The 27,805-nt window shown below is 41.9% G+C and overlaps 2 protein-coding genes across 6 annotated transcripts; both read left to right on the plus strand.

The window, feature by feature from the left end:
- The first annotated feature begins 650 nt into the window (after nt 1–650).
- thnsl2 (threonine synthase-like 2) lies at nt 651–7,780 on the plus strand. Of its 4 annotated transcripts, none has more exons than XM_049020845.1 (9): nt 651–902; nt 1,580–1,826; nt 2,495–2,689; nt 2,977–3,129; nt 3,509–3,745; nt 3,912–4,060; nt 4,246–4,371; nt 6,965–7,122; nt 7,331–7,780. In XM_049020845.1, the coding sequence occupies exons 2-9, from the start codon at nt 1,604–1,606 to the stop codon at nt 7,551–7,553; spliced, it is 1,464 nt and encodes a 487-aa protein (XP_048876802.1). In that variant the 5' UTR covers nt 651–902; nt 1,580–1,603; the 3' UTR covers nt 7,554–7,780. The 4 variants fall into 4 exon arrangements, 3 of the variants coding, with proteins under 3 accessions (XP_048876802.1, XP_048876801.1, XP_048876804.1); XM_049020844.1 differs by lacking the exon at nt 651–902 and adding an exon at nt 934–1,381; XR_007399020.1 differs by lacking the exons at nt 651–902; nt 7,331–7,780 and adding an exon at nt 928–1,381 and having other exon boundaries at nt 4,246–5,306; nt 6,965–7,061.
- Nucleotides 7,781–8,633: 853 nt separating this feature from the next.
- Nucleotides 8,634–27,370, plus strand: dqx1 (DEAQ box RNA-dependent ATPase 1). 2 transcript variants are annotated; one of them, XM_049020814.1, is made up of 12 exons: nt 8,634–9,036; nt 11,291–11,656; nt 12,075–12,268; nt 15,316–15,703; nt 16,735–17,007; nt 20,520–20,619; nt 23,020–23,178; nt 23,484–23,675; nt 23,975–24,100; nt 24,616–24,806; nt 24,964–25,154; nt 25,378–27,370. In XM_049020814.1, the coding sequence occupies exons 2-12, from the start codon at nt 11,348–11,350 to the stop codon at nt 25,577–25,579; spliced, it is 2,325 nt and encodes a 774-aa protein (XP_048876771.1). In that variant the 5' UTR covers nt 8,634–9,036; nt 11,291–11,347; the 3' UTR covers nt 25,580–27,370. The 2 variants fall into 2 exon arrangements, with proteins under 2 accessions (XP_048876771.1, XP_048876772.1); XM_049020815.1 differs by having other exon boundaries at nt 8,640–9,036; nt 11,397–11,656.
- Nucleotides 27,371–27,805: the final 435 nt, after the last annotated feature.

A 27,805-nucleotide genomic window follows, 5' to 3' on the forward strand; every position in this document is an offset into this window, starting at 1 on the left:
CCATTTTTATTCCTTGAGTTCGATCATCTTTTGTAGCAAAACAAATGGGACACACCCATAATACATGTCTATCCAACTGTACCACTACAATTTAAAAGTACCTAATTTCAAATTTTTGGTTTAAGGTGCACTTTGCCCGCCAACTTTACTATCAAACTTATGCTGAATAAATACAGCCCACTGCAGAAGTATAGCAAAGGTTGCCATCGCTATGATCACATGTCCAGGTAATATAACCTGATGGAGAGAATGCAGGCATTAGTCTAAACTCGATTTATAGTGTTAATATTTTATTGAAGGTGCCATAAAATAAGACGGGTCTCTCCAGGCACTTCGCCACTATTCCACCACCCAATCGACAACTTTTATTGTCTCACTCCCTCCTCCCCTCCGGGTCCCTTCGTGAAAAGCGTTTGTTCTGATGTCAGCGTTTTATTGTATCTATGTTATATTATCTGAGTATATGACACATGCATAATACAGCTGAGATTTTGACCCCAGGCTGTCTGTCTAAAGCAGTGTTTCCCAACCCAGTCCTCGGGGACCCAGGCAGTCCATGTTTTTGCTTCCCCTCCGCTCCTAGAGCACAGGTATTCGATGTTCCTGATTGGCTGGGAGCTGGGAGAGAGCAAAACCGTGGACTGTTTGGGGTTCCTGGGGACTGGGTTGGGAAACACTGGTCTAAAGGTACATTTGTCGATCTCATTACTCCCTGAAGATGGAGCTGTTTGCCTGGGCTTTTTGCTTTCCGATCGCGATTTCAGCTTGGTTGTGGGTTATAACTTGAGGACGTTTTCCGCATTTGTTTTTAAATACCTGGAAGCTAAGGAATTAATAAAATTTCTTATTGACCGATACAACGTCTGACTCCTTTAGACAATAAACACTGGAGGAAAACTAAGGTAAATTAACGTAACAGGACAAGCATTACCAGTTGCTAAAGCTTACCATAGACAGTAAACACATAGCTTATTTATATATACTATTTAGCAGTGTTTTTAAATAACTTGAACACTGAAATGTTGTAACTGGTGGATACGCTTAATATTTTAATGGACGCAGGATTGTCAACTTTTGTCAGCTTGCTGGAGTGAAACTTTCAATTCGAGAAGTCTGCATACGCATGTACATGTATGTAACAGTTGTATTAGCTTAATAGTTTGCAGGGTTTGCAAACTACCTCAACGGTTTAGATATAGCTAATTTTATGTTTATAATGGAATAATATCGATTTACCGTAATATTCTCGCGCGAGCGTCACGCCTAGTCCGCGAGAGCTGGCAGCGCTGTGCACGTGATGGTGCGGAGTGCAGGTTGTTATACACTCACGTAGTGTGTGTGCATGGTCATTGACGCCTGCTGCTGGGTGCCTGCAAGCATTGTACGTGCTCCTGGCATTTAGACTTATTATTTAGCTTTATTACTCGGCGTAACCCGGATCTCGGATGCCGAAATTGATATTTCTAAATATTGCTTTATGATACAGACCCCTGGTGTAGTTTTGTGTTTATTTCATTTAATGTTTTGAGTTGTTTTTGAATAGTCTAGAGAATATATGTCTTGATTTTATGCATTGCAGCGAACTCCTTCAAAAGAAGCAATCATGCGGTACTGCAGCACGAGAGGTGGAACATGTGGGTGGGACTTTCGGCAAGTTTTGTTTTCTGGCTATGCTCCCGATGGGGGGATGTTTATGCCAGAGAGCCTGCCTGGCCTCTCTGCTGATACCCTTAGGTCCTGGGCCTCTCTATCCTACTCTGAGCTGGTCCTGGAGGTGTGTGCCTTATTCATCCCCGATGATCTCATACCGCGTCGTGACCTAGCAGGTATGACATTACCGCAGTTTTATGGGCTGGAGAGCAGTCTAGTAACTCATTAATAATGAAGTACTTATATTGTTGGACATTACCAGAGTTAATTAGTCGATGACACAAGCCTCTAAATGCTCTAGTCTCTGATTCAGTATACATAAAGGTAGTCAAACTATGGAAGAAGTAATTTATAAAGAGACCAGTTACATGAACAATAACGTACAAGCACGTCTTTGCATATTGTACATGAATAATTGGTTCTATGGTACTCCATTATCATGCTTGTTATGTGAGATAATCCTCCTGTCACGATCGCGGGCGTGCTGAGCGGCGATCGTGAGGGTTGGCTGGTACAGAGCAGGCAAACAGGCAGGTATCGGGGCGAAACTGTGGTTTATTGCGGAACGGGGACTTGGAACAGGAAACAAGACTACCATCACCAAACCACAACTAACTACAATGACGGACAAAGGGAACAGGTCAGACCAGGACTTAAATACACAAAGACTAATCAAAGGAAGCGGACACAGCAGGAAACGATCAGGGTAGTACACGTGGGTAATCAGGGGGCGTGGCACACACGAGGAGCGGACGAGCCGGGCATGACACCTCCTTTTGGGTTTTTGGTTTCAGTCGTATGTTCCTGCTTTGTGCTGATGTTTGTCTCCCTGGCCTGTTTGCAGACCTGCTGTCACAGGCACTGTCTCAGTTTTCAGTGCCAGATGCTGTGCGTTCGGTGCAGCTTCGGGATGGCCTTTGTGTGCTGGAGCTGTTCCACGGCCAGACGATGGCTTTCAAGGACCTGGCCATGACCTGCGTCGCCCGCCTGCTCGATTACTTTCTGCGCAGAGAACACCGTCGTGCCACTATTGTCGTGGGTTAGCAGAAGCATTATTCTAATACTTATACATAACTATCAATATTCCCATGTCCGTGCTGATTCAGTTCTAACTAAAAACTTACATTTTAATTAAATGAAGAAAAATTCTAAATCACTATTGCAAAAAATACCTAGTACCTACAGGTGTCTAGGATGCTGAAAAGCATTGTAGCATGGATGTTCGTATCTTGAATGAATTTCCCTGTCGTCAGTAATAAATCCTATGGGTACTTGCGCGCAGTCCAGTTGCCCACAATGTTAACTTGGCTGTTTGCTGCTCTGCAGGAACCTCAGGGGACACTGGGGGTTCTGCCATTTGCAGTGCTCGTGGCCTGGATGGGGTGGACGTGCTGGTTGTGTTTCCCCTGGGACGTATCACCACAGTACAGGAGAGACACATGACCACCAGCCTGGAGGACAATGTGCATGTCTTTGCAGGTGGGAGTAAGGGCGTCTGTGCTGTGATTCACTGTTTCAGAATGACTGCTTGTGTTATGTTCTCTCATGAAGCATGTTGTTTTTCCCCTCAAATTTTAGTGATGGGTACAGTGTGTGGCTCGGAGGGCTAAACCTCTGTGCCTGTGATCGGAAGGTTGCTGGTTTGAGACTAGCCTCGGCAGATTAGTCACATATTTATTATTCTGCTTGGTAATTGCTCACAATGTAGTGCATGAGGGTTATGTTGAGATTGTATCTGAAAAGTAATACTTGGTAGCTTTATAAGCAGTCTGGGTAACTTAGAGTACAGCAACTTAGAAACTATATAACATACAGAACTGAATCATCATGCAGACGTGCTGTTTGTCTTGGTTGACAGCGGACGGCAGCTCTGATGACATTGATGTCCCACTGAGGCGTCTCTTTGCTGATCAGGACCTGGTCCAAAATCACGGCCTCATGAGCCTGAACTCTGTGAACTGGGCCCGGATCCTGGTGCAGCTGGCCCATTTTCTTTATGCGTATTTGCATTTGAGTGACCTGCAGAAGGTCAAAGGTCAGGAGCTGCCGCCCATCGAGGTTGTGGTGCCCACAGGTGGAGCTGGAAACATTGCAGGTACTGTTGTGCTTCGCCACTTGCGTAGAAGTTTTACGGAGTTCTGTTCTGTCATGTGGGTCATGGAACTGAATGGAAACGGGTTTAGGACAGTGGGATCAGGGTTGTAGGAGGATTTGAGCTTGCTGTCCTTCTACTTCCTGTCCGGTGTTGCCGCCTTGACCAGCTGGCTGCATTGTGAACCTGATGGGTGTGCCGCTTCGCCTTGTCGCCATGGTGAATGATAATGACATCGTGCATCGGGTGGTGCAGAGTGGTGACTATTCCATGGCAAGTAGTGTGAAGCGGACCCTGGCTCCTGCCATAGACATTCAGGTACTGTGTGTGTGTGTGTGTGTGTGTGTGTGTGTGTGTGTGTGTGTGTGTGTGTGTGTGTGTGTAACAACTCATTAGTCAGCATCCATATGGTAAGCGGATGCAAGGCAGTGCAACAGCAAGGACTGGTGTTAGACTGCTGAGCTGCTTACTGTGGCCACTGAGCATTCTCATCTCCGTAACAGGACCCGTACAACATGGAGCGCGTGCTTTGGTTGCTGTCTGACAAGAACGGCGCTTTGGTGAAGGACCTGATGGAGGAGTTTCAGAGCTCTCACAGATTGCAGCTGCCTGAGAAACTGCATAAAAAGGCTCGGTCACTTTTACTCGTCATATGCACACATGAGCCAAAACATAATGACCACGATATGAGGCGACTAATGACGATCCTGCTAAATATGGGATATAGGTGTATTCGAAAGCAACCTAACGTTCAATACTCATAGTCGGCATGTTGAATACAGAAGGAATGGGCAAGGGTAAAGATCTGAGTGACTTTGAGAAGGTCCAAATCTTTACAGCTAGATGACTGCATCAGAGCATCTCTGAAATAGCATGGTTTGTGCGGTGCTCAGTCAGCTGTGGTGAGGACCAACTGAGGGTGGCCCAAGGAGGGAGAAATTACAAACTGTTGACAGAGTATTGGGTGCCTATGTCTTGTTGATGCATAATGCAAGCTTCTGCCAAGTAAAAACTAACAAGGAAAAGAATTGTAGAAAATTGCAGGGAATACATATAGTTTTAGCAGCAGCCACCAAAGACACTTCAGTATGCAACACGTTAAGGCAAAAACCATTTGATGGATCTTCTTAAATTTTTCACAGTCATTGTATGGGCGAGGAACTAAAGCTGATTAAATTTTGAGACAGATCGCCACACAGCTGAAGTAGAGTGGCATGGTGCAGCAAAAAAGGACAATTTTCACACTTGATCCTATTGATCAAGATGATAACTCAAAAACCATTTAATGGATATTTTTTCAAACTTTGCAGAGGCATTGTATAGATGCCAAACTGGAACAGCTTAAAATATTGAGACAGATCACCCCAAAACGGAAGCGACGCCATTTAGTGGCAGCAAACGGAAGGGTGAAAGCAGATGAGGTTTAACATCAAGAATGGAACCGCAGGACAGGGAACAGCTGAGAGTGGAAATGGAGCCAGCAGCAGCCCATTGTAAACACAGCCATTTATCAACTAAACTTGTTCCATGTATCATTTTCAAACTTCCCAGAAACATTATACAGGTCAGTGATTCTAAACCTGCAGGGAGGTAGATGATTTTATGAATATTCTAAAAGTGAGTTTACTGTATATATTAGGTGATATATGTGACTCGGTGGGTTAAACCACTGTCCTCTGATCAGAAGGTTTCTGGTTTGAGTCTGGCCTCAACAGAAAAGCCGTAAGTGTTGGTCCTTCAGTAAGAATCTTGACTCCCAGCTCCCTGGGCCCCCTTTGCTGGGACCACCAAGCTTGTCCCATCTTGCTCCCCTTACATGTGAGAGCAAAGAGAATTTCCTCTTTGGGGTTAATGAAGTATCACTATTCCATATTGATTTTTTGGTCACTAGCCTCCCCATTCAGCAAACTTTGTCTGTAGCAATCTGGTCTGTATAGGGATAGACCTGTTGTGTTATTCATCTAATCTCTTTGGTAATATCAGTGGAATGTGTTGCACAACATGTGTTGCTGAAATTACCAAAAAAACACAACAACAGGTCTGCCCCCACATTCTTGTCTGTTTTTTCCCCTCTCCTGCACACCCCCAGTAATTCCTTAACCCCACAGTTTAAATACCTCTGCTCTGCTGTAAGCCTTTTTGGATAAAAGCATATATAAATGAGTTACATGTACAACCTTGCACAAAGGAAATGTCTATTTGCACAAAAAACTTCCATATAGACCGTTGGCGTATCTGCTACAGTTTGTGTTCAAAGTGCAAAAGAGAAATAAACAGAATGCAACTATTAAAACGTGAAAATATAAATAATATACATAACATTTTCAAACATGTAAATCTAAACATAAAGGAATACAAGTGAGGTGGGGAAAGATTCTGCAAATTTTCATATAATTAGAATGTGCAATAAATTAATAGGTGTAGTTTTAGACTGACATATCATAACAGGAACTCTGAACATTCAAGTAAAAACACATTTATTAACCTTCACATTTCCAGGTGATCCATCCAGTACTTTTAGAAAGGGTACAGGTATGTGAGTGTGGGACGAGTATAGGTTAGACGGGTGAACCAAATGACTGGACTCTTTAAGAAATACAATGCTGTCGTTTTTGACAGCACCAGATCTAGTTTTAATGATGGTTACGGTAGTAGTCTGCACAACACACATGGCATCAAGCTCTGCTGTGTAACTTAAAAAGTATTTGATGCATCTTTTTCAAACTTTGTAAACATCTTGTATGGGTGAAAATTTGGAGACAAATTGCACCAAAATGGAAGCAGCACTAGATGGCAGCATAGGACAGAAAGAACAGCTGCAGAAGACACTTGATCTTATGAACACCGTAACATAGTATTTAATGGATATTTTCAGACTTCCAAGAAACATTGTATTGGTGATGAGCTTGAATGAATTGACTTAACTGAAGCAGTGGTGGCACATGAAAAGACATCCACAGATGCAGAGCTGGTGAACCTGATTGTGTTCAGGTCACACAAAGTTGGGCTTTTGATACAGATATTTTGGAGAGTGGGGAGAGGATGCATGGGGGCTGGAGATAAAATAACACAATCACATAATTACAAATAGAATTTGGTATTACAAGGCATTATGACATTAAACCATAGATTTTTAAGCACTAATTTGGATTATATTTGTGGAATCCATTAAGATGGTGTGCATTAGTCTGGTTTCTGAATGTCTCTGCTCTGTGTCTGCAGCTGTCTGCATTCATATCGTCAGGCTCAGTCACAGATGAGGAGATCATTGATACTATGCAGAGGTGCTGGCAAGAAAACCACTATCTCCTGTGTCCCCACAGTGCTGTGGCAGCATGGTATCATTACCACGCCCCAGCACTAGGTCCTGGAGAGAGCAGGTCAGTCATGCATGTGAAGTGCATCGATATACACACGCTCGTGTGCATGCACCTAGAGAGATGTGTGCATAAACAGCCTTGCAGCACTGTTAACTGCATGTAGTGCCAGAATCTGGCATGTGGCTTTTTGTTTTGCACTGGAATACGTGTTGTCCCACATAGTGCAGTGATAATCCAGGCTGTGTATGTCTCCATTCTCATTGGCCAGGTGTTACATAGCTACAGCATCCCCAGCCAAATTCCAAGAAGCCGTACAGAAAGCAGGACTGACCCTTGACCTCCCAAAGGAATTGCGGGCTCTAGAGGAGATGAAAACGCGCTATGAGAAGTTGGAGAAGGGCACAGATTGGGAGGCCAGGCTGAAGGAACGCATCCAAGCTATAAGATGCGTGCGGCAGAAAGGGGAGTTATTTTACTCTGCAAAGAAATAATGGATATGTGAGCAATGAGTTCTAGAGAATGAAACCCAAGAGTGTGGCTTGATTGTTTGACTCAGCAGTCAATACATGCACTAAATGATCAGAAATAAAGAACTTAATAATCTAGTTGAAGTCGTGGAAGACTAAAGAGAAAAAGGGCAACTAAATGTGTTTTCCGTTGATTGAGATTTTATGTGATATGAATGTATCACAAAATAAATATTAACCAGCATTTTAAATTCTGTATTGTGCATTATTTTTTAATCCTTTAGTATGGAAATGAACATTTTGTTAAATGACTTACAGCTTTCATTTGAGTACATTCTTTGTTAATATGCATTAAAAGATTGGTTATCAGCCTTTTTTTCCCAATCCTCCCCCTGCCCCCCGTGATCAGGAAAACATGTTTTGTTACCTTACACAGGTTAGGATATTGTTTCTGTTGCATGCATGTATGCAAAGACGTCAGAAATTGCCGCTTTATTAATACAGACATTTTAATTTGGTTACACTGCCAAAAAATGTACTTTCTTTTGAACACGACTCAAACAAGGGTTCCCTCCACTATGTTTGCCAGCACTTTTTTCCCCCTTAAGTTTATGAAATTGCTTTCAAAACATAATGTGACTCTAAATTTAAAACCTATTTTGTAAATGGCTCCAAAGTTAGAAGCCTGACATCCATTAAACATGTGCTTAATAACTGAAAAGACACTCATTGTAAATCAGGGGGTGTGCAAAGACGTTGTTACTACGTCCTTCTCTGAAGCATAGGCAATATGCAGAGATTAAGTATGTTTTTGGACTGCGGGAGCAAAACTAAATTCCTAGATGGGAGGAGATGCAAGCTTGATATTAAAACCTTTTCACATATTTAAATATGACACAGTTTTTATTAAATACAATCAATTCAAGCCATCAACAAATAAATAAGCAATGACTAATTATTTTGAAAAATATTTTCAAAAATGCTTACTGCAAAACTGCTTTGCAAACTACTGGTGCAGCTAAATTTAGGTTTATGATGGAATAATATATATTTGCCCTAAGATTTCTTGCTTTAATGTGAGGGTCTGAAAGCGTGAGAGCTGGCAACCCTGTTACAGTCAACAGACATGATATTTACTCTCTAGAAGCAAACTGCGGCTCTATTGACCAGCATCGTCATGTATGGAGCCGGCGCACGTGACGCTCTCTCCGTCCCAGCCCACCTGCGCGCGGTGAGCCGGCCAAAGATGGCGGAAGTTCGCTGGTGTCTGACAGGCAGCGGAAACCAACGTATTTGACGGCCGCATTCACTCATAAATACACTGCTGGCACTGCGGACACAATAATATAATGAGTCCAGGCGGAAAGAGGTGATAAACCAGAGATTAAACCATTTTGTCACTGTTCATGTAGGCTGTGCTGAATGTAGCACAGGGACGGTGACGTTAAGATATATTTTCCCTGACGGAGTTTTCCTGGAGTATTCGCCGGAGTCAGATGTGTCACAGGTAGGCGAATGAAGTTCTTCTGCGTTAGTATTGTTGTTTTTTATATGTATATAAAAAAATATATATAATTTTATTCAGTTACGAAGCCAGCTACCGTGTGTGTGACTGTCATCTGACACGTCGCCGCTGTTTACATAGCAGGTCTCTTCCCCGCTGGAAGAGCTGCCAGGAACGAGCATTTCAGAAAAAAGTTCATGAGCCATAATACCTATTTTATCACTATCTGTCATATAATGCGGACGTGTTTTGGGTTTTCCGTATGTTACATTACACTGTGTGTTTAATTGCAGCCTGCCTTCCCTGTATTATTTTATTTATTATGTATTTTATGCAACATTAGTAGAAATAATAATAACAGCAGCAGTAATAGGACTACATTGTGTCTCTGGGTTTGCACTGTTGTGTGCAGGCCTCCTATCCAAGGTGTACCCCAGCCTTTTGCCCAATGTCTCCTGATATAATTTGAACTATGCCCCCTCACCCCCCCCCCCCCCATAACTATGATCAGAATAAGCTTTTTTCCCAGTATAATTTATACTATTGTTAAATAATGAGCTCATCATCAATATTATATGTTTTTTGTAAGACTGCTGACTTTAGCTTCTTATCTTTAGAGCGCAGTGCTGTTAACCTTTGTTTACATGCACAGTTCCTTGTGTGCTTGACCTCACCTATCATAGTGTTAACTGCTGAAGATACTTGTAAGCTTGTGTCTGTATGCTTCAAGTTGCTTCATGTCATACTTAAGTGTTGCTGATGAGCTGAGATTGACTTTAGCTGAGCTGTTAGTGTTTGGCTCTGTTATAACCTAAATGTGGGTGCAGTAAACAGCCGTGTGTGGTTAACATGCTTCTGAGAAAACAGTAATGTGATTTTTTTTTTGTTTGATATTTTTCTGGGCTTGCCTGCAATTAATTCAGTTAGAATAGCATAGATTAGAGAGTTTTTCATATTGGAAACTGCAAAGCAACCATATTTGTTATTTGTATTATAATGATGATTCGGTAGGAGAGTGCCTGTCTCACCATTTGTGTAAGGGTGTGAGAGTTTTTTTTTACTGTTCATCTGGGTGAGGGGCAGTCCACACATTCCAGGACTGGCTGGGTTAGAGGTTCACTATAGCTGCAGGCCGTATGGGCCTCCTTAAGCTTAGTTCATACTTCACTTTTCCATGTGCTGTTCTAGGCCGCACCCAGTCGTGTGCACGGACTCCTGTCTATATGCTACTTTTGTCTGTAGACACAGACGTTCGCAGTCGGTAGATGTGTACTGCAATGATACTCCAGCAGACAAGCAGAGGGCAGATGTATTGCAACAAACAGAAGTACAAGCACTGTAGTGAAACTTTCCATCTCTGCTTAGTGGTGAAGTAGTGTAACTGAAGCAACCGGATTGGCACATAAGATATGCACAGACTCCCAAATTATCATCAATTAATTACTAGAATTATCTACTTATGTTCACGCAAAGTATGAGCAGGCAGGTCATGCTATAATTCTTAGACATATAAGATCCATGACCAAAAAAAATCCAATGAACAAGGCACAGGGTGGGAAACCTATCACAATAGGTCACTGCAGCGATCTATTTGGTGATAGTGATGAATGGCTCATCAGTAGATTGTGTCTGCAAAAGGGCAGCTTTGTGTGGTCAGTTTTTGGCCAGCAGCTCGCACCATTTTTGGAGAGGCTGACAAGACAGGCAGAAATAATATCATTGTCACTAAATAAATGCTTTATAAGATAACTGAGATTTTTCTGCCACCGTTCATTGTCGGCAATGTCTACTTGTTGGTCTACTGTGGCATTAATTCTTTATATATATTAGTCTCTTTGTGCATGCAGCCACATTTAGAATGCATGAGATTTGTCAACATTCATTTCGTACGGCCATTCGTACGCACAAGTGATAAATACCAATTTGCCTGTCCGTACCAGTGATTTGCATGCACATATTTAGGAATTGTTCTATGCACACTTGCATACTGTACGCGTTTGGTCCACTGGACACTTACGTCACCTGCCTGTGTGAGGCCCATAAAGGCACCAGGAAAAGTGAAGTATGAATTAGCCTTTAATTGACCTGTCTCTATCAGCACCTGCTAGGGCAGGATTTAGTTGCTTATTTCTCTTCTTTCTTCTGTAATGTGACTTGTTCTAATGTCAAAATAAATTGGTAATTGGTACAATTAAACACTAATAAAGATACCATAGGGATATACCCACTCTAACCTCTTTTTCTCTGTTGCATGCAGGTAATTGTGAATTCGTCTGTGTGCTGTCCCCCGTCCCTCTCTCCGGTGACAACAGTGATGTCTTCTGTCCCTGTTTCGGCCTCTGACTGCTATCTGCCGGGTTTAGACTCCCTGTCTGTCAGTTCACTCCCATCAGAGGAGCTGGAGGAGGAGGAGGAGGCGGAGGGGGAGGGGGAAGAAGAGGTACTAGGGGACCTGGAAGTTAACCCCTACGATGGGCTTCCCTTCTCCTCACGGTACTACACCCTGCTGGAGGAACGGCGCCGTCTGCCTGTCTGGAGTGTTAAGGACAGTCTGATGGAGCTGCTGGAGAGCCACAGCATAATTGTTCTATGTGGGAAGAGTGGGGCGGGCAAGAGCACGCAGGTGAGGGCTTAGCTAACGCTAAAACAGCCGAGACACAGCCGATGCACAGTGACAGTGAAACAAAAGAACAAATGAAGTAAATGAATCTGATAGAATTCTCTACTGCACTGCTCGAAACTCCAAAATAAAACAAATAACAATAACCCTGATGCAAAAATGGTGAAGGCAAAAGGTCAAATGTAAATAAAACTAATTGAGTTCGAGTACCCTGCTTGAAACATTATTACAAACTCATATTATTTAAAAATTCTTCCCCAGTTAGTTTAATTTTGTGTTCTTCAGTTGGAACTATGAGTTGTAGTGCTAATAAGGCAAATGTTTTGTAGACCTCGCCGGATACTGCATATCTTACATGTTGTCTCCTGGGTGTTTTTATCATGAATGGCAGCCCTTTAAGTTGGGGGTTTCTCTTTTCTAGGTGCCGCAGTGGTGTGTGGAATATGCCTTTTCTTTGAACTTTTCTTCTGGACTGGTGTGCTGTTCACAGCCCTATGCTGCAGCAGCAAGCTGTCTAGCCCTGCATGTGGCTGATGAAATGGACCTTAGTCTGGGCCTGGAGGTGGGATACAGGGTTCCACATGATGATGGCTGTACCTCCGACACCCTGCTGAGGTAGATACCTCCTTCCCCTTTCTTCCAGAGTCAGCTGTTTTCTTCTCTGATATCCATCCCTCCATGGCATGGCTGAGACTGGGCGACATCATATCTACTCCGCTCAAACTGTGCATTTTCTTTGTTATTTACTTAGTTTTAATTCGTTTTTTTTGCTTCCTTGACCGCTGGTCTAATCGCATATGACTATAGCATGCTTTTAAACATCAGATTATAGTCTTCCTACCATTTCCCTACCTTTTTCATGCAACTTTTCCACTTGGCCAAAGGAGTTCCTCCAAGATGCAGACCAAAACAACAGCAGCACACCTCAGAGGAGACGTAGGAAAATATCATTGAGGAAAATGAGCGGGTGTTCAGGACCAGATATGAGAAAAAGCAAACCGTCTACCATTGCCCACTATCCTGCTCGCAAATGTGCAGTACCTGGAACAAACTGGATGACATCAGGGCCCTAATGTGTTTTCAGCAGGATACAAGGGACTGAAACATCCTTTGTTTCACTCAGACATGGCTCATCCCATTAGTGCCTGACCATGCCATAGTCAGTTGGGTCCTCCATTCTTCGCTTGGATAGAACAGAGGAGTCCAGCAAACATAACGGCAGGGGAGTCTCTTTTATGACTGATAACAGGGGAGTCTCTTTTATGACTGACAACAGGGGAGTCTCTTTTATGTCTGACAACAACCGGCACAATCCAAACAATGCCACTATTCTCTCTCATGCCTGCTCGCATGGTCTGGAACTTCTCATGATTCTTCATCACCCTTTTTGTCTGCCCTGGGAGTACACCACAGTCATCATCACCGGTGTGTACATTTCACCACAAGCAGATAGAGCCACTGCGCTATCTACTTGGCATGACATGATTACAATACGAAGCACCCAGATGCAGCCCTCATAGTGGGGGATTTTAACAAGGCTAACCTTAAAGTTATGTTGAACTTCAAGCAACATAACAATTGTCCCTCAAAGGGCGATATGGCACTGGATCACTGTTACACTGTTCAATAAGGCTTGTAAAGCCACTTCTTTACCGACTTTTGGCAAGTCTGACCATGTCGCCATTTTCCTTATACAAGAATACAAATGGAAACTAATTATGGAAGTCCTAGCTACACGAGAAGTCAGATGCTGGACTGCCCACTCTGAAGCTGCACTACAGGACGGTCTGAGCGATGTTGACTGGGACATGTTTCAGTCTGGTTGCATGACATCAACGAAATGACATCGACATGCCATCAATGTTTTTATATGAGAATGAATGAATCCAAACTGTGGCTAAGGCAGATCCATCCCTGATAAATGATCTGTACTTGTATGCACTCTTCGATGATGACTGTGTTATCTTCGTAAATACTGCTAATAGTGTTAGCATTACAGAGACGTATGTACCATCTGGGAAGAACCGCCCACTGACAGTCTCAGAGCATGACTTGGGGAGAGAACCCTGTGAATGAGGGGAAGGCTGCAGGCCCTGATGGCATCCCAGGGCATGTCCTTAAGTCCTGGGCAGACCATCCAGCCCTGCTGTTCACTTCCATTTTCAAACAGTGCCAGGCAAGGTCCATCATCCCAGCATACCTCAAGAGATCCACAGTTGTGTCTGTACCAAAGAAGAACATCCCAGTCTGTCTAAATGACTGTCCTGTCTCATTGACCTCTGTGGTGATGAAGTGATTTGAGAAGATCATCAAAGACGTCATCTGTTTATCTCTGCCCAGCTCTTTAGACTCTCTTCAGTTTTCCTACCAGCCCAATCAGGTACACAGGCGATGCTATCTCTTATGTCCCTCACCCCATCATTTCCCACCAGGACACATTGGAAGGAGGTTACTATGCAAGACTGCTGTTTATTGACTGTAGCTCCACCTTCAACACCATAGTTCCCCCAAGGCTTGTTACCAAGCTCAGACACCTGAGACTTGCTTGTGGAGCACCACTGTTACAGATGAGCAGAAAAGAAGTGCAGTTACCCATCACCTGTGGTCTACCAGTAACAGAACTAGATGCTCAGTCCAAGTTCCCTGAGTTGGTGACCAGGGGGAGTGTTGAAGGTGGAGCTATAGTCAATAAACGGCAGTCTGGCATAATTCCCCTCTCCAATGTCCAGCCCCCCTGCTTTACTCCCTGTACACACATGACTGTACATCTTCACACAGCTCCAACACTGTCATGAAATTTGCAGATGATATGGTGGTAGTATCTGATCTCTAACAGGGATTAGACGGCATACCTATATGAGGTTGAGAAGCTGTCTGTGTGACGCCAAGCTGAAAACCTGGACCTGAATGTCTCTAAGACCAAGGAGATTGCCATGGACTTCAGGAAGGAACAGCAATGGAAGTACATACCTCTCTCCATCAGATTCCTGAAAATCTTGAGAGTTAGCTGCTACAGGTATCTCTGAGGACCTGACATGGACAGCCTACATGCCACTGTGCTGTCGAGCGATAGGCGGCAACTGTATCACCTGAGGCAGCTGAGAAAATTCAAAACTACCATGGGATCGGTGCTTTCTTGCAGCCTGGTACTGCAGCTGCAGCTCTAAGGACCACAGAGCCCTGCAGAGGGTGATACGGTGCATGGAGTGAATCACCAGGACAAAACCTTCCACCCTGCAGCACATCTCCCTCAAAGAATGTAGGTCCAGGACATTACGTATCATCAGAGACCCCCATGCCATAAACTGTGCCAGTGACTGTGTTCAAACAGGTGCCTTAGGGAACTTAAGGCCAGGACTGAGAGGCTGAGGAGAAGCTTCTACCCCCAGGGCATTAGGATCATTAAGTCCCCCAATAAAACCTAAAATAACTGCAAACTGCACATAAAATATTTGATCCTATTTCCTTAACTTTTATCTTTTTATGTACTTTTTATATATTTCTATATTTTAAATATATATTTTTAACTCATTTAATTTTGCTATCCTTCTACCTTTGTTTATTGCGCAGTCTGGAGTAGTAGAATTTAATTTCACTGCTTGTGTACCACAGCAGTCTCGCATGAGACAAATACAAGTCTTGAATCTGTCCTGGCCTCTCAGGTTTGTGACCGACAGCCTCCTACTGAGTGAGATGATGTCTGACCCGCTGCTGCGACAGTATGGGCTGCTGGTGATAGACGAGACCCAGGAGAGGACTGTGGCCAGCGATGTGCTGCTGGGGCTGCTCCGGGATGTGTGCCGACAGAGGGCTGAGCTCCGCGTGGTGGTGCTCACATCCCCACTACTGGCACCCCGCATGGCTACTTTCCTGGGCGAGGAGGTCCCTTTGCTCTCTGTGCCCGACCCCGCTGAACCTGCTGCTGTTGATTTGCTATACCGTGACCCCTCTGCAGGAAAAGAGCCTTCCATGGCTGCCTGTCACATGGTCCTTGATCTTCATCGTAGAGGAGAGGAAGGTGACATCCTGGTCTTCCTTCCCAGTGCCCAGGTATATACGTAATCCAGTAATGCAGTAATGCTTAATCCTGTTGCTTTTCTTGGGATGATTTAAAAAAATTTGAATCTGCCCCATTTTCTGATATATTGTTCATTTTCATATATGATCGTTCATTGAGCTTTGAAAACATCAGGGTGTAAAGCATGACAAATTGACTTCGATGTCCTCTGCTATACTTCTGATCCCAGACAGTACTTGGTCCTTATAGTAATTTTTTTGTAGTATTTTCCAATATGTTTTTTCCACCCAAATCTGACTTTGGTTCCTGTTTTCCTTAATTGTGCCCCCAAGACTTCGGGGGATTAGGATGGTTTTGGAACTGGTCCACTCGTAATCTGGTAGATTTGTGTACATTCCATGTACCTAGCCCTGTACAATTACCCATTCCAGATGCACAATCCAAATTCTAATTGTTTTTTCTAGTAGCTGCTAAAGAACTTATGGCTGTTAAACCTAAATTTGAGGTGAGTTTTTGGAAACACACAGATTTTTAAAATAATGATAGAAAAAATGGTGGAATTTTTGAAGTCTTTAGTACCTTTGTTTTTCTTAAATAACTGTGGCACCTGTTGTACTGTTGTGTTTCAGTACAACGAATTATGTTATTGTACTGAAATAAATAAAAAAAGCAGTAGTTTGGCTTTTTGGGTCTGTTAACCTCCCCCCGATCTTTTCCATATGTGCTTTTTCAAATTCTGAATTTTCTAGCCTTTATTTTCAGGACATCTGTCGCTTCGAGCATTGCCAAATTGCAACAAGTGAATAACTTTAAAGAATGTGGAGGACAGATGCAAGAATTTCACTGAAAACAGAAGAATCCTCCCTTCTCTGCCATATTCCTGTGCACTTTGGCTTTTTGCGCCCTTGTGCTGTTAGTTTCTGTCATACGTGGGGCAGCTATTATGCATGTAAACTTTTCATTGAACAGGGCAGAGACTTGGCTCTTGGACCAAATCATGTTTTGTTGCAGGTTTGGCTGGGTACAACTCCCTGATCTGTCTCTTTGCTTTATCTGCAAGCAGGAGATTGGCAAGTGTGAGGCACTGTTAGAGAAGGAGTCTGTGGCTCTGAGCACCCAGCTGGGGATCCTCAAAGTGCTACCACTCCACCGGGGCCTGGGAGCGGCCACTCAGCGTGTATACGACACGGGGTCTGAAGTAAAGAGGGAGTTGGGGGGCCAAGGAGACTCAGGGATCTCAAGGCGCAGGGTCATCCTGACTGACATCCTTGGAGAAGCTTCTTTCACCCTCAGCAATATCCGCTATGTCATCGACACAGGCCTTCAGCTCAAGACAGTGAGTTTGTGCCCCTGGAACTCTCCGTTTGGTTGTGCATGTTTGATTAACAGAGTATCACTGACTTTGTGTCTGCTTTCTGTCTGCAGCCTTGACTACTTGTGTTACTCTATAACTACATGCTATTCCATACTGCGTCCATGTTTGTTGTTCTGCTTTTTGTGAATACCATATGTGTTTGTCAGTGGCTGGGTGTGTCGTGCGCCACGCTAATCCTCTAGGCACGGATGCACACATGAATATATTTTGCAGGCATTGTACACTAATAGTGCTAATACAGAAATTCCGACGGCGATTGTGAGTTGAAAAACCTTGGCATATGCACTATATGGATAAAAGTGTTGGGACACAACTCATAATCGTTGAATTTCAGACCCAATGTTTCATTCAGACCCATTGCCACAGGTGTATAAAATCAAGCCCCTAGCCATGCAGACAGGTTTATATACATTTATTGTTCTGAAGAGCTCGGTGAATTCAAGTCTGGTACTCTCACAGGATGCCACCTTTGCAATAGCCACTTCATGAAATTTCTTCCCATCTAGATATTTCACGGTCAACTGTAAGTGGTATTATTGCAAAGTGGAAGCATTTAGGAACAACAGAAGCTCATCCATGAAATGGCAGACGACGGAAAGTAACAGAGCAGGGTTGCCAACGCTCTGTTGACTCAATAACTGCAGTTCCAAACTTCCTCTGGCATTAATCCCAGCACAAAAACTGTGCCTGTAGCTTCATGGAATGGGCTTCCATGACCCAGCAGCTATGCGCAAGCCTCACATCACCAAGCACAATGCCAAGTGTTGGATGGAGTAGTGTAAAGCATTTTGCCATTGGACTCTGGAGCAGTGGGTACGTGTTCTGTGGAATGACAAATCTGGCAGTCTGGTGAATGAGTCTGGGTTTGACAGATTTCAGGAGAACATTACCTAGTTGGGCTAGACCTCATAGTTTCAGTGAAGGGATCTCTTAATGGTTCAGCATACCAGAACATTTTGGACAATCCTATGCTCCCAACATTGTGGGAGCAGTCTGGGGAAGGAAGGCCCTTTTCTGTTGTAGCATCACTGTACTTCAGTATAAAAACATGGTTGGGTGAGTTTGGTGTGGAAGAATATGACACAGAGCTCTAACCTCAACCCCATCGAACATCTTCGAGATGAAATAGAACAGAGATTGTAAGTTAGGCCTTCACGTCCAACATCAGTGCCTGACCTCTCAAATGCTCTTCTGGATGAATGGGAAGAATTCCCACAGACACACTCCAAACTCTTGTGGTAGGCCTTCAGAGAGGAGTGGCAGCTATTATTGTGGCACAGGAGGGACCCACTCCATATTGATGCCTATGGATTTAGAATGGGATGTCATGAAAGTTCCTGTAGGTGTAATGGCCAGGCGTCCCAATACTTTTGTCCAAATAGTGTATTTATTTTAGTGTGGAAAATATGCATTAACACCAGAGGAATGGAACAGAGGGTCTCGTACATGTGTTGAAGTAGCCAAAACCTTTGCTGTAGATACATAAGTATTTAAACTGACCCTGCCAAAGAAAGTTTGTATACTGCAGTATAAAGTGCAATCATTAGCAATCATTAATGACTGAAACTAACAAACCACTATTTGCACTTTGCATTTGAGTTGTGCTTCCAATGTTGTCGTATTAGAGCTGGGCAACATGCCAAAAAATGTTATCGTGATAAAAGTTTTCATGTCAGTCAGTATTGATAATTATTGCGATAAATATCAACTCATTATTTCTGTCCAGTTTAAATGCTGAGTTTTACTCTTCTGCTCAGTCAACACCCCATTTTTCTGGTCTTATTTAGAAGAACATGTATTTATGTTCTGACTTGTTCAGTGTACATTCAGCTGCCTTCTTGCTTGCAGTAACGTTGATAATTATCGGTAATAAAAATAATTGACAATGAATTTTGTCATCCATTTGTTGCATTTTTGTGATTTTTCTGTGCATATCGCACCACCTAGCAACATAAATGTTCATGTGTTACGCCTAATTCATACTTAGGTTTCCCACATGCTGTTATAGTCCACAGTTGTGCACACAGTGTGTTCAGACTACATTTGTCTGTGGATGCTGATTGTTGTGGTCAGCACGTGAGTATAGCAACGAGGTAACATGTATTGCTACAAACACAAATAAAAGCAGTGTATTGAAATGGGTAAACTTTTATGAACAGATTTAAAGTTCTTACTAGGCTTGTGCGGTATTACGGTATGATATACGATTGTGCGGTACACGATATACTGTATACCATGGTGTTTTGAACTCTGACAAAATTAGCTGGGACCCTCTTGCCCTGCTCAACAAATTTTACTGCCAAGATTTCAAAATGCTGGAATAGAATTTTTTTTTTAAATACCATCATCTTTATACTGTATACTGCAGTATAAAGTACAATCATTAGCAAGCTAAATATGGAGTCAGAGGACCACTTTGTTACTTGTACACTGTGTAAAGTTATTAACTGTGACTTAAAAATACCTCTTGATGTCTCTAAATGAAGCATTTGCCCATCTCTTTACACCCTGTGTTTTGGCCCAATTTAATTGATTAGTTAATCACATGATTACAGTGACCCCTTCACATTTGCCAAGGGTAGAGGTGGAAGATCCATGTCAATGTAAAAATTGCCAAGGCAAATCCAAGCCAATATTGAAAACTTAAAAGATAATTTATGCACTTACACTAACAAATATTACGTATTACTAATATTTATATATTACATGATTTTATGTGATACAAATTATATTAAGCATTATTTTTTGCTTACATATCATCTGAGGTTCTGTGATCTATTGACAAGCTCCAAAAATATTCCCATTTAATTGTTCATAGCCAACTTTCAAACAACCAAAACTGCAGATGTCAAATATGTGAATCTGGAGGGGCAACTGTAATCTATTATCAAAATGATTGTTTTTTGAAGGGCTAGCTTGCAGTGATAACAGAAAAATGCTACTCTGTGTATTTTGTGGAAAAATTGCTGAGAAACATAGATCTTCTATTTCTGTGTTGAACATGAAGCTTGTTATAATGCATTATGTTTCTATTTGCCACATTATCTAAAAACTCAACAAAATGTTCACCACATAATGCGATGTTATTACATAATGCGTTGTTGCACATCTTATAATAATGACACATTATGTAATGACAAAATGTTACAAAGTATCATCATTCAATTTCCTACATTCTGTCGAGTTATTGCATGATGTGGCTTTATTACAAAGCCACTTTAGTTTGAGACAACGGAAGGTTGGTTAATGGAATTAACTCCATGTAGCTACTTTCAGCAGTCACAACAGTTTTTCTCCTTTATTGTTTTTCTTTTATTGTGCTGTAGCCAACTTCAAATACATTAGTCAGCCTTTGCTTCATCATATTCAGTCCTTAACTGTAAGAAAATAAAAAAAATGCATATTTAGTTATTGGTTTGTTTATGTAGTTTCCATCCTATTAAGTCAATAATAAGTTTTCTCTCACTCTTTAGGTCTACAACCCACAAGTCAGAGCACACTTCCATGTACTACAACCAATCAGTTGTGACCAGGCAGATATGCGTAGCCATAGAGTCAATAGCAGCTCTCCAGGTGAGTGGGTGGAAGATTAATGGGAATAAGGGATTGACAGTCACTGTCGCAAATCTATGCCTTTAAAGTGTTTCTGTGATATTGGTCCCTGGAATTCTTACTACTAAATCTATAAGCACAATTAGGAACAATTGTACACCAAGGGCAACATGTCTGAATAACGAAACATAAGGAAAGCTTATTTGCATTTTTAAAAATAAATATGTAAAATAAAAAAGTAAAATAACACTAAATAATATGAATTAAATGAATTCTCTTAAATACGTTCTCTACTACTACAGATTTGGTTGCATATCTGTAGAGACTAATACCCCTATAGCTGTATTTGTTTTTTTAGCTCAGTCTGAATTTCCCACCAAAAGTGTCTTAAATGCCATTGGGAGACTAACTTGCAAAGGCTGTTTCTGCCTTGTTCTGGGCATACACACGCTTGGCTGATCAATGTCTCAAATGAGTTAGCATATCTGATGTGTTTTCAAAATACCATACAAGTTCTGTATAACAGAGATGACAAACAGTCTTGGTCTAATCAACTGCTCTTTCTCTGGTGTTGGCGTAATTTATTTGGACTATTATTATTAGCAATATAACTGACTAAACAGCTTTAGCTGTAAACAGCCCACAGTCACAATTAGCATAATGTTTTCCAAGTTTAACATCTTGTGAATTTAGGTTCCACCCGTGGGAAGAAATGTAATCATTTTTTCATTGTGTGTATTGAAATGAAAATGATGTAACTGAACAGCACACAGTGAATATGTGTACCGTTATAGCCATACCCACGAAGCGGGGATCGTCGTGTGGAAATCTCACGTACAGTACCAAGTTATATCTTTCTTCTTTAACCCCCCCCCCCCCATTGACAAGTTCAACAGCAGCAAGTTTGCAGAGAATTCATCACAACATTCTAGTCGTAATCTGGTTTTTTTGATACATTGGAACTAAACTCAACCTATTTCTCATTTAAAGGAAGGATCCATGGATAATGTCAAATAAAAGCAGATGAATAACATTTGATTTAATTATGAATCTTCAGGATTTAGTTCTAAATCTTCAGAGAAGTTTTGTAAATCACTTATGTTTTATATAAAAAGATTTTTCAGGAATAATATATAAATATATAACAATATACATAATATATAAATATAATTTATAAATGTTATATACAATAAAAATTCAACCAGATACCTGCAAAGTTTGGGTCATACTGTTATTAACTAAATAAATAAGCCTTGGTTGGTCTGCAGATTCATTGGTGGCTTTCTATGTGGCTCTTTTAGTTACTGAGTTTGACCTCCCTGATTTAGACATTGCCAAGAAAAAGCCAGCCCTCACAAATCCAGACAAGACTCAGACTTTTGAGGGCAGCCAAAACCACTCTGAGCTACAGAGTTACAGAACTCAGTGGCAGACGGTGGAGTACAGGTACATCCGGCAGGTACATATGGTTTCCTGTATAATTATGGTCTTTATGGGAGGGTGGTAAGAAGGAAGACCACTCAGAAAGACCCACCTTGCTTGGAGTAGGATGTGGGAAAATTTAGTTTCTAAAAGTAAAGAAGTAAATATGAGAAATGAAGTGTGTGGATGTTCTAGCAGGGAAAATGATTCAATATGCAAAACAATTACGTTAGTATAATGTTAAATAATATAAAATAAATTATTTAAATAATAAATATAATGTTAAATTATATTAAATAAAAAATTAACAAATTAAAAATTTGTTAATGCAAATTAACAGTAACAATAAAAATTTACAAAAATTGTCCGAAAAGTTACTGAGATCCTTCAGTTTCCATACCTCAGCCATCAGCTGACCCAAGTTAAGTTAATTAGTTAAATAACTCAGTGAGATATTAATTAGGAAACAAGGAGAGCTAGTTATTGAAACATGAAGATCATTTAAATACCATTTCTTTTCCTAAAACTTCTGCACAGTACTGTGAGCTGAAACAAATCTGTGAAGAGGAGTGGGAGAATACCATTTCTAACCGGAGTGCTGAGCTAATGATTTATCGACTGGTATTGTGGAATAATGCCACTCTGTCAAATACCCATGGGTAGGGTCTGGATATTTATTCAAGCAGCACATGTCAATTTTGGTCTATTTTGGCCTTACATATTTTCTTGCTGTGCACATCACTTTATAATTAGTAGTAATAATTTGGCAAAGATGGGTCTATCACTTAATAATCCAGTAACCTGTCAATATCCTTGGAGAAACTATGGGTGCTATGGGTATTTCAGTAAAAATATCCTACTGCATAATTGGGTACAATTCTAAGTGGATTTTTTTCGTAATTGACAAAATTATGCTGTATAATGTAATGCACAGTGGAGGTCTGTCTTGCTGAGAGTGAGGAATCCTCATTTGACAAGTTAAACAATGATTCTTTCCAGGAATCTGTTTCCGGCTCTATCCCCAGTCTCTGTACGATGAGGTCATGGTAAAAACTCGCAGCCCTGGTGTGGTGGAGGAGAACCTCAGCCACGTGGTGCTCCTGCTCAAAAGGCTGGACATAGCTGACATGGGCCAGTGCAAGTTCCTCGATAGGCCTGGTGAGAGTTTTCTGCTGAATGACTCCTGCTATTGGCCGTTTGTTTTCTCCAAAGCCATCATCCAGTACGACCAGAAAATATATGTTTTTTTCAAACAATAAAAATGCAATTCAGTGTTGGTCACTTTAATGGTGTTTTTATATTTATCTATCTGCTTCTCCTAACTCTTAATTTTTACTCCCTTGCCTGCTGTTACCTTGAACTTTCTTGTCTCATCTTCTCCCCTATCCTCTACTGCCATCCCTTCTTCAATACATGTCTTTATTCCACCTCTTCGATGCTTCCCTTCTCATCTCTACTTCTAGCCCCAGAGTCCCTGATGCAGGCCATTGAGGATCTGGATTATTTGGCAGCTTTGGATGATGACGGTAACCTGTCAGAAGTAGGAATCATCATGTCAGAGCTGCCGCTGGAGCCTCCGCTAGCGAAAGCCCTCATCGCATCCTGCGAGTTTGACTGTGTCAGCGAGGTGCTCACCATTGCAGCTATGCTCTCTGGTAATGACTGAGATAACACAGCATTGCATCATCGCACAGTTCTGATTCATCTAATTGGATCTTATGATCTGGTTCTGTAGTCTGTGCTGTGTACACTTGCAGTTGGCATTGCCGTTTACTCTTTAACCTAACCGAGCTTCTTTGGAACGATTTATGGTTCTAAATCTGACTCGGTATGTTTAAAATTGTGTCTCGACACATATACTCACACCACAGGCATAATTAAAACCATATGTATGTTATGCTGAGTAAGCTGCATTTTTGTTTCTCGTTTTTTCACATCTCTCTTCATCTTTCAGCTCCTCCTTGCTTTGTAACACCACTCCCTCACAATGAAGCAGCAGCCATGACTCATCGGCGCCTCCTGCTGCATGCAGAAGGGGACCACTTCACTCTAATCAATGTCTTCAATGCGTATATCCAGCGTAAGTCTTATTTTTGCCTAAGCACATTGATTATAACTTCGAGGCTGTTTGCGTGATTAAAGAACACTGGATTGTGATACGGCATGGTGGTGCAGTGGTTAGCACTGTTGCCTCACACCTCTGGGACCCGGGTTCGAGTCTCCGCCTGGGTCACATGTGTGTGGAGTTTGCATGTTCTCCCCATGTCGTCGTGGGGTTTCCTCCGGGTACTCCGGTTTCCCCGGAGCTACAATGCTGAGGCTAATTGGAGTTACTAAATTGCCTGTAGGAGTGCATGTGTGAGTGACTGGTGTGTGAGTGTGCCCTGCGATGGGCTGGCCCCCCATCCTGGGTTGTTCCCTGCCTCGTGCCCATTGCTTCCGGGATAAGCTCTGGACCCCCCGCGACCCAGTAGGATAAGCGGTTTGGAAAATGGATGGATGGCTGGATGGATGGATGGACGGATATGTAGCCATGTGCCTGCAGAATAGATCATTTTAAAGCCCCGATGTCTCTTTCTTTTCATTCTTGTTCAGACCAAGAGGATGATGGTTGGTGTGTTAAAAACTTCCTCAATGCCCCCTCCTTACGACTAGCTGTGACCATTCGAGCTCAGCTGCTTGACGTCATGCAGCGAATCGAGTTGCCCATCTCAGCACCTGCCTTTGGTTGCCAAGAAAATATCAATAACATAAAGCGGGCACTTATTTCCGGATTTTTCCTCAAGGTGGGGACGACTTACTTACAGTAAAGCTCTAAATTGACTTTTTATAAGAATGATTACATTATACACATTCTTGAGTTCTGAAATACCAGTGGATAATTACCCGTGCAGTGAAATGATGCCGTTACTCCTCAGTGACTGATCAGACGTCTCCCCCCAGGTGGCTTACGATGTAGATGACTCAGGTAACTACCTGCTTTTAACCCACCGCCATGTGGCACATCTGCACTCCTTCTCCTCGTACCTGTGCCGTCGTCCCTGTCCCAACCCACCCAGCTGGGTGTTGTACCATGACTTCACCATCTCCCATGACAACTGCATCTGCACCGTCTCCGAAATTCAGCCACAAATGTAAGTCTGCCAAGTGAACATGACTGTCTGACCAAGTGTGATTTTGGCCTGAATTGATTCTTGGCTTTAGCTCATTTGAAAACCAGTTCATTTTCCTTCTTTCGTTTCTTTCTATTAATTTGTGATTTTTTTTTTATGTGGTCTAGTTAATTATAAATCTCTCCTGCTCTGCTACTTTTAGTGCCCACCTTAACCACTGTGCTTTGCTCTTTTTTCCTTACAGGTTAGTGGAGCTGGCCCCGCAGTACTATCTGGGGAACCTACCCTCCAGTGAAGGGAAGGAGCAGCTCATGGAGCTGAAGGGCAGCTTGCTGTCAGTGGTGGAGCAGGCAGGACAGGACAGTAAGGCAGAAGAGGATGGGCCACATGGCAGACCCCATGGGACTGGGAACCAGTACAGCACAGAGCTGTGTGCACTGCAGTGACGCACTGTGCTTGTGACATTGCAAACCAGGCAGCGAGAACTGTAACATCCCCAGAGCCTCTTATGCTGATGTTTTGTACAAATCCTCCCATTTCCTACCAACAAATCAACGATGTACAAAAAAATGCTATTAAAAATAACTTAAACACACAGGGGTAATGTTGCATAGCATTTTAAATTGTGCGAAAACTCCAGGCGGGAATTTATTCACCTCTAATTGGACCTATTTTGCCTTAACTGATGTGATTGAAGATCAATAAGAACAGTAATTAATGGCAGGCAGCCTTAGATTTAACTGAAGATTTTTTCAAGCCTTCATCAGGATAAAGAAATGTTAATAATGGGGTCATGGTAATGTTAATAAACATTGTTAATGAGCCTAAATAATTTACCTGCAAGCAATATTTTTATGCCAAGTTTTGTAAGAAGAAATATTAGACTTGAACCTGGTTCTGTTTGCCGTCATTGTGGGCAACACCGGATTACTTGTGAACAATAATAATATATCTTGTGGAATATTTGGAGCTGGTCTATTTTATTTTATCAGACAGCAGAAGAACCAATTTATCAAATTAGACTGCAGTGATTAGAGTGATTGTCAGTGTTAATTCTCAGGGTTGGTTTTCTTCTAGCTGTGTTTTGTGGTTATTTCAGTTTAAACCTATTGTATTTGTTTCATTTTAAAATGATTTTTTTTTGTAAGTTCTTGCTCTATACAATGTTTTCACCATGCAATTTTGTAGTAAATTAACCTAAATTAAAAGTAAGACAATTATCTATTTCAAAGGTAGTTTATTTAGCCCTGGTTTGGTATGTTGGATCAGAAAAAAAGGTAAAAAAATGTGATGTTTTAGTTGAGTCCTTAGGCTGTAAATAGACAGATAGTGTTAAATAAATACATTTATCAATGGCTACCTTAAACTCCTTAAATTTCCAAAATGCAGAGCACATTTCGGGCTTCTGCCTGCCATGTCTGCACACTCCTGTATTCTGACAGTCCTGTTTAATAGTTTGAAAACTGAAAATACCAAAAGTCCTGTTGAATAGTTATTCATATCACCAGCTAATTGCCAGTAGTTGTGTTTGAACGGGGAAATCTGCAAACCATGTTGCGGATCAGCCCTCGGTCATTCATTTGCACCAAATAACTATATTGACTTATAAGGCACAACAGCCTGCAGATTGATATTCGACCCAAGATCATATAGTTTACAGAGAAATATGAACAGAGAATATAATGAACAATAATGCTTCTCTGAATGTCCTGCCTGGTATGCTGTGTGCGGACTCTGGTGCTAGTTCATCCAGAACTAGCCTGACTAGGGCAGAGCTATTAATGATCTGGGGGAAAATCCCTTTGACAGAAACCATAACTCTAGTGGTTTTGATCAGTGATAACTACACAAAAATAAGGGTGCAGATTTGGGTATGGACTGTAGGGACACGTCCTTATCAATATTGTAGGAGTACCGAATTGTCACAGCCAACATTTTTATCAATTTTCAAACTTTTGTCACAACAAGATTCCCAGAGTTGAAATAAAAGCAAACGTTTCCTTCTGCAGACCTTTGTTTTGCATCCCAATAGTGTTTTATGTCCTCATGTCATGTGTTTTATGTCCTTTATGACTCGCTCAGTGGCATCTAACGTTCCCAGGGGGAATGAGGGATGGGGAATAATAACACTGAGATCCACCCTAATTTTCAGGTTCATGACGGACACTTGGGACGTCCTTCAGTGGTCAGTTTTTTTTGTGATGGCAGTCTGACAATAAATTACAGTATATAGCTAATATGTTGTGATTTTCTTATGTAAAAGCCCCTAGGTGTTTTATCCCTTTTTCCAAAAATATCCCTTTGATATTTTTCTTATTGGGTATTTTTGTAATATATTTACTTGAAAATCCTATACTTTGGTAACATTTTTGGCAGATCTACTAATTTGATAGTGTTGGTGTAATGCTCAATTAATATTTTTGGGTACTGTTCAGCATTTTGATGTGTGTGTTTGAGGGCACGAGGGGTAGGGGGCTGATTATGTTCCTACTAATGTAGAAATCAGGCCTACGGCCTTGAAAAATCTGACCAGATTGTGAAATGCCCTTTGAAGGATTATAACTTGCTGGAGCTCTTTTCCTGTGATCACCACTCCCAGCCATCCAGGTCCGCGGGGAATCTCCCTTTCAGACTGCAGGCTGCTTATGCTTCCTTCTCCCCTGTGGCTAATC

The sequence above is a fragment of the Brienomyrus brachyistius genome, chromosome 7 (assembly GCF_023856365.1).
Source record: "Brienomyrus brachyistius isolate T26 chromosome 7, BBRACH_0.4, whole genome shotgun sequence".
Lineage (NCBI taxonomy): Eukaryota > Metazoa > Chordata > Actinopteri > Osteoglossiformes > Mormyridae > Brienomyrus > Brienomyrus brachyistius.